This window comes from Pecten maximus, chromosome 15 (assembly GCF_902652985.1).
Source record: "Pecten maximus chromosome 15, xPecMax1.1, whole genome shotgun sequence".
Lineage (NCBI taxonomy): Eukaryota > Metazoa > Mollusca > Bivalvia > Pectinida > Pectinidae > Pecten > Pecten maximus.
This window is the reverse complement of record NC_047029.1, coordinates 2,016,898-2,024,315: the sequence shown is the minus strand read 5'-3', so window position 1 is coordinate 2,024,315 and position 7,418 is coordinate 2,016,898. Positions and strand designations below refer to the sequence as shown.

Sequence of the window (7,418 nt, the reverse complement as noted above, 5' to 3'; positions counted from 1 at the left end):
GTTTATATGATGAAAGATGATTAAGTAAAGGGATCGTTTGAGATCCAAACCCACCCCCATTTAATTCCACATTTGCGCTATGGATTGTTTTAATACAAAGCTAGTATCTGAGCTGTACTGTTACACGTGATAAGAGAAATACACTTAAATGAAATAAACTTTGAACTGATTTTTGTCTTGGATGTGTTCCTGACATGCTGCCTTGTTTTACGAAACAAATATATATAAGAAAGCTGTAACGTTAATATGTTTGACGTTAACGTTACAACTTTCTTATATATATTCGGTAACGTTAATATGTTTGGGGGAGCCGCGGTGGCCGAGTGGTTAAGGTGTACCGACACTTTATCACTAGCCCTCCACCACTGGGTTGCGTGTTCGAAACCTACGTGGGGCAGTTGCCAGGTACTGACCGTAGGCCGGTGGTTTTTCTCAGGATACTCCGGCTTTCCTCCACATCCAAAACCTGGCACGTCCTTAAAATGACCCCGGCTGTTAATAGGACGTTAAACAAAAACAAACCAAACCAAATATGTTTGATACACACATTTGCCCGTATACTATTGAACACAGTCGATCATATCCACTTATTTATTGCTTGTATGACAATATGAGGTCAATGTCATTATCCGTATGACAGGATTCAAGTAACATCATTTACCATTGTATACGGCATAACAACGCAAACATTAGTTCCGTGGAGCTATCACTGTAAGCCAACTTATTTTCGCGGAAACTTAATTTTGCGTTTTCTTGGCAAACGACATTAATTTCGCGATTTACAGTCATAAAAAGCCTACCGACCTGCGGCTGAAATAATTTTGCGGTGAGTGTTTTTTTGCGAATTGAAAAGGCCCGCGAAATACGCAAAAAGAATAATTGCACGTGAAAAAATAGGTTAACAGTTTAATGTCAAATGAGATAAAGTGGATGTTGAACCACGCTGCCTTCGGCAGGAAACTATTTCACCTTTACGAATACTAGTGATCGGTACTTATTTTCTTCATCAATATAACTCATTCATCTAACATCCAAACAGATAGAACATTGCAATATTTATGGCGCGTGGTAGGCAGGATAAGGCTGGGATGCTGAACCAGTATCTTCGGCTTGGAATGATCACGTGACCTTAAGATGCCTCGATTTCTATTATCATTATCGGCTGTTGAATATAAACACGGTATTTACGCATTTGTTTCCGTGTGTAAATAATGACTTGCTATCTACAGTTAATGTATAATTCACAACCACTGGTCAGCACACTCCATCTGACCTCGGCTTTTCCTACAATTGAATAGTAAGCTCCAAGTGGCATTGCACTGTACATCCATGACAACTCCAAAAGTAACACCGGGAAATCAAACATGCTCCTTTTTATGTAGTTGTATTTAAACATTAAAACAAAATTAGGACACTTATATTCTTCGGACGTAAGAGAAGTCAAATATTTTAATCGTGATGTTTCTCTTTTTTTCCTTTATTGTTTTTATTTTCGATAGTTTTTGTTATAAAGGTTGATATCTAACTTGTAATATCGGAACTTTCAACCGGTAAAATATGAGCGCAAAATTTACTGATATTGCTATTCCACGTTGGTTCCTTCGTCAGTAGATTCATGGAAGTATATTCCTATACGTGTGTCCCCCAAGGAAAGTCATTTTACACTTATGTATATTAAAACTGGCACTGAAAATATGGAAAACGTCTTTTTTTTTTAGACATTTATCTGAAAGTCACATCTCCGTTGCCGTTTTATGGTAAGCTATGTAAACTACAACATATGATCTACATACAGAGGTGCTCATGATTCCAGTACAAATACTGATTTATTTTTCACCAGAAGAGAGGTACAATAGTCCCATAAACAAAGCTGTGGAAAGCAATGTGAGCTATATGTCTTCCATTAGAGAGTGTATCAAATAGAAATTTAACACTCGTCACCTGACGATCACATTTCTGTATTTGTTTATAGCTAACGGAGCAACAATGACAGACAACCTTTCGAAACACGTGGTTATACATCCAGGAGATCAATTTCAAGGCCAATACAACCCTATTTATCGTCAGATCCAGATGCATAATAGTGATAGAGAAACCCTTCTTTAAACTTAGTATAGTATATGTATACGGTTTGACAAGGGTTACGTTCATAAAGAAAGAGTTAGACCCTAAAACATTTCCCTCGACGAAAGTCTGGACCTACCTCAACCGAGAAGTAGGAGCGACCCTTGACGCAATTTCAGTTTGGGTTCAGTGAGTCACTCATGTTTCGTTGGGATTTATTTTCGCTTTAATACGCGAAGAAAGTCAGTTTCGAATTCAAAGGTTACCGGTGTTCTGCAGAGTTCATTACTAATAGCTTATCATGGGCGAATTGAAAGTTGTTTATAGATCAGCGTTTGTGAAATAATATTTTCGCGAATATCGCTGAAAGGATATAAGTTCGCGAAATAAAGTAACCTGTACGTTTTAGTATGGCATTCGTAGTCCCTGCTTATGCCAACTGAAATGGGCAAAAGTTGATAATTCGTTTCCGAAATGTTATATAGAAACTTTAATTCAATTACATTACGTCTAAAATTGGCTCAATTCATATCAGTATAATTACACTTCCGCTTAAATATCCACCGTTTTGCACTCAAAAAGGTGAAGAGACGTTTGATTCCCCTTTTTGATGGTGTAAATGATATACCAGCCAACTAGCGTTGATAAGACTGTTCATACAGAGTCGATAAGAGAGTTAAGAGGCATTTATATGCTCTGGCATATAGCACTATGACTTTGTTTTGACATTAAAATTTCACTTTAAAAAGCACTAAAGTGATGTGTTGAACATTGGCGCAACGCAATGTAGTTAAACTAACTGTAAAATGCAATTTAAACTGACAATAAAATGTAATTTAGACTGATTATCAAATGTATTTTTTTAGCTGAAAATGCAACTCAAGTCTTTGAAGCTTTAACATTAAAGCATTAGATAACAAAATATACGCAGGAATTATGGTAGATCTATCAATAAAATCGACAACGATAATACAGTGGTTTCCTTTAGTTATCATTATGTTACCTCGTGCATACATTTTATTGCTAACCAGCTATAATTCAGAAGCGTATCACTCAGATATCTTATCAATTACTGGGGAGTTTAGTTATCTATACGAGGCAACATAATACACAACAGGATACAGTGTTGTCTGAAACACACAACCACCGCCGGGATACAGTGTTGTCTGAAAAACACAACCACCACCAGGATAAAGTGTTGTCTGGAACACACAACCACCGCCGCGATACAGTGTTGTCTGAAACACACAACCACCGCCAGGATACAGTGTTGTCTGAAACACACAACCACCGCCAGGATACAGTGTTGTCTGGAACACACAACCACCGCCGGGATACAGTGTTGTCTGGAACACACAACCACCGCCAGGATAAAGTGTTGTCTGAAAAACACAACCACCGCCGGGATACAGTGTTGTCTGAAACACACAACCACCGCCAGGATACAGTGTTGTCTGAAAAACACAACCACCGCCAGGATATTGTGTTGTCTGAAAAACACAACCACCGCCGGGATACAATGTTGTCTGAAAAACACAACCACCGCCGGGATACAGTGTTGTCTGAAAAACACAACCACCGCCGGGATACAGTGTTGTCTGAAACACACAACCACCGCCAGGATAAAGTGTTGTCTGAAAAACACAACCACCGCCAGGATACAGTGTTGTCTGAAAAACACAACCACCGCCAGGATACAGTGTTGTCTGAAAAACACAACCACCGCCGGGATACAGTGTTGTCTGAAAAACACAACCACCGCCAGGATACAGTGTTGTCTGAAACACACAGCCACCGCCAGGATACTGTGTTGTCTAAAACACACAACCACCGCCGGGATACAGTGTTGTCTGAAAAACACAACCACCGCCAGGATACAGTGTTGTCTGAAACACACAACCACCGCCAGGATACAGTGTTGTCTGAAACACACAGCCACCGCCAGGATATTGTGTTGTCTAAAACACACAGCCACCGCCGGGATACAGTGTTGTCTTAAAAACACAACCACCGCCGGGATACAGTGTTGTCTGAAAAACACAACCACCGCCGGGATACAGTGTTGTCTGAAACACACAACCACCGCCAAGATAAAGTGTTGTCTGAAAAACACAACCACCGCCGGGATACAGTGTTGTCTGAAAAACACAACCACCGCCAGGATACAGTGTTGTCTGAAACACACAACCACCGCCAGGATATTGTGTTGTCTGAAAAACACAACCACCGCCGGGATACAGTGTTGTCTGAAAAACACAACCACCACCAGGATACAGTGTTGTCTGAAAAACACAACCACCGCCGGGATACAGTGTTGTCTGAAAAACACAACCACCGCCAGGATACAGTGTTGTCTGAAACACACAGCCACCGCCAGGATATTGTGTTGTCTAAAACACACAACCACCGCCAGGATACAGTGTTGTCTGAAACACACAACCACCGCCAGGATAAAGTGTTGTCTGAAACACACAACCACCGCCAGGATACATTGTTGTCTGAAACACACAACCACCGCCAGGATAAAGTGTTGTCTGAAACACACAGCCACCGCCAGGATAAAGTGTTGTCTAAAACACACAACCACCGCCAGGATACAGTGTTGTCTGAAACACACAACCACCACCAGGATACAGTGTTGTCTGAAACACACAACCACCGCCAGGATACAGTGTTGTCTGAAACACACAACCACCGCCAGGATAAAGTGTTGTCTGAAACACACAACCACCACCAGGATACAGTGTTGTCTGAAACACACAACCACCGCCAGGATACAGTGTTGTCTGAAACACACAACCACCGCCAGGATACAGTGTTGTCTGAAACACACAACCACCGCCAGGATACAGTGTTGTCTGAAACACACAACCACCGCCAGGATACAGTGTTGTCAGGAACACACAACCACCACCAGGATAAAGTGTTGTCTGAAACACACAACCACCGCCAGGATACAGTGTTGTCTGGAACACACAACCACCGCCAGGATAAAGTGTTGTCAGGAACACACAACCACCACCAGGATACAGTGTTGTCTGAAACACACAACCACCGCCAGGATACAGTGTTGTCTGGAACACACAACCACCACCAGGATAAAGTGTTGTCTGAAACACACAACCACCGCCAGGATACAGTGTTGTCTGGAACACACAACCACCGCCAGGATAAAGTGTTGTCAGGAACACACAACCACCACCAGGATACAGTGTTGTTTGAAACACACAACCACCGCCAGGATAAAGTGTTGTCTGGAACACACAACCACCACCAGGAAAGTGTTGTCTGAAACACACAACCACCGCCAGGATACAGTGTTGTTTGAAACACACAACCACCGCCAGGATAAAGTGTTGTCTGGAACACACAACCACCACCAGGATACATTGTTGCCCCAATACACAAACAACAGCAGGATACAGTGTTGTTCCTAATACACACATAAAAACCTAGAACACATTGTTGTTTAAAATACACAAACAACCCCAGGATGCAGTGTTGTCAAAAATACACAAAGACCACCAGTATAAAGTGTTGCCCGAAACAAACAAACACCAACAGAATACACTATTGTCTAAAATATACAAACACCAACAGAATACACTATTGTCCAAAATATACAAACACCAACAGAATACACTATTGTCCAAAATTTACAAACACCACCAATATACACTGTTGTCTCTAATGCACAAACATCAGAACAAAAGTACAAGACTGAGATTTGTACCCAATACCTACCAACGTAGAAAGTACAATTTGGCCAATCTATCTTGTATAGGGGCACCTTGGCATTACTAATATACATTATAATGGTGTGGTATAAATCAGTCTGATTTCCCATTGTTACACCCTACCTAACCCATTAGATACTACAGACAGGCCAATGTTCCATATAGATGGGTACCTAGTGCTATGGATGTATATACTCATGTCTGAATCAGTCTAGACGACCTTGAATGTGGCAATAATATAACGGCTACGTCGTATAGTCAGTACAATTACCACAGGAGTGGTCAGCTATGTCCACTAATGACCCTCATTAGCTAGGTTAGTCGTGGTCAGTCGACTGATGTATGTATTGTTTGTACGGTTAAAGCTGGCGTGACGTCACGTGCGAATTAATTCTCTCCCAGGCAGTGTAGACACAGCGTTCCCACTTTATCACGCTAGGTAGCCATTTCATCTACCTAGCAATGGTATAGTTCTTTATGGTTTAATAGTTTATCATATACACACCGGAAATGGTAATAAACAGTCGGACACGAAAACAGAGATATAACCAGGTGATCCTGCTTAATGAACTGTAGTATGGTGTATTTACATAACTACTGAATGGTAGGCAGATTGTATTCATAGTAAGCATGAATGCAATCGGGTGATAGATCCGTAATGACGTTATAATTACATTAGGGGTTTCCCCAGTTGCATTAATATTGACAAAAACTAAATATGATCTGACGACAAGTAAATGTAACCCTGGTAAATACTAGCCGCAATATACCGCACGGCTAGAGAGATCTTCTCTTTAGCTCGATCGGTTGAGCGTAAGCCTAGTAAGCCAGAGGTCCGGGTTCGATCCCTAGCGGAGGCAGTGATTTAAATTCAATATATCATGCACTCTGTTACATTGGCGCCTATCCTGCCACATAAATAGCTATAACTTAATTTCATATTTATTTATATATATAAACATACAATTTACCTGAAATATCAAGGAAAAGGGTGGACAGCTGGATTCTATTTAACAGTATTGCCAAACGTCACCATCCCAGTCCTCACTCCCATTTTATTCTATAATATGTATTGTAAAAACATGACGACTCAACAATGCAGAATGTGTAGTAACATCACTGATATTTTCAATCCTTTTGTCAACTCGCCATACTGCGTTTTTTTTAAAGTCAAGATAGCAATACTGAGATGTCATGTTTGAAATGTAATGACATAATCATAGTTTCCGGAGTAACAACACCTATATAATATACCGACATAGACAGATATCTGTTTATATATATATACTGCGTCCGGAGGTTCAATATTCGAATTTATATGTATAGACATTGCGATCAAGGTGTTTATATCATCTAGTATACTTTTTTACGATCATCCCAGAGTATCGGGAAGGCTTTCACCGCGCCTTTGAAACGCTCTTTTTTTAAGAACGCGGTTGTGGTGTAGTGGGGTAAGCTGCAGGCATTTCTGGCTAGGCGATTATATTAGGTATTGTAAATCGTGAGTTCGAAACCCGGTTACGACACGTGTCTTAAAATTGAAAGTTAAGGATTTAAATTTCCTGTCGTAATCGTACTGTATTGATTATCTGCATACACACACTGTTCATCACAGTG

At 40.7% G+C, this 7,418-nt stretch overlaps 1 protein-coding gene across 1 annotated transcript; it reads left to right on the top strand.

Moving 5' to 3' along the window:
* The first annotated feature begins 1,329 nt into the window (after positions 1 to 1,329).
* Positions 1,330 to 5,356, top strand: LOC117344080 (S-antigen protein-like). The gene is made up of 3 exons (XM_033906730.1): positions 1,330 to 1,344; positions 3,182 to 4,051; positions 4,262 to 5,356. Exons 1-3 carry the CDS (start codon positions 1,330 to 1,332, stop codon positions 5,354 to 5,356), a joined length of 1,980 nt encoding a protein of 659 aa, XP_033762621.1.
* Positions 5,357 to 7,418: the final 2,062 nt, after the last annotated feature.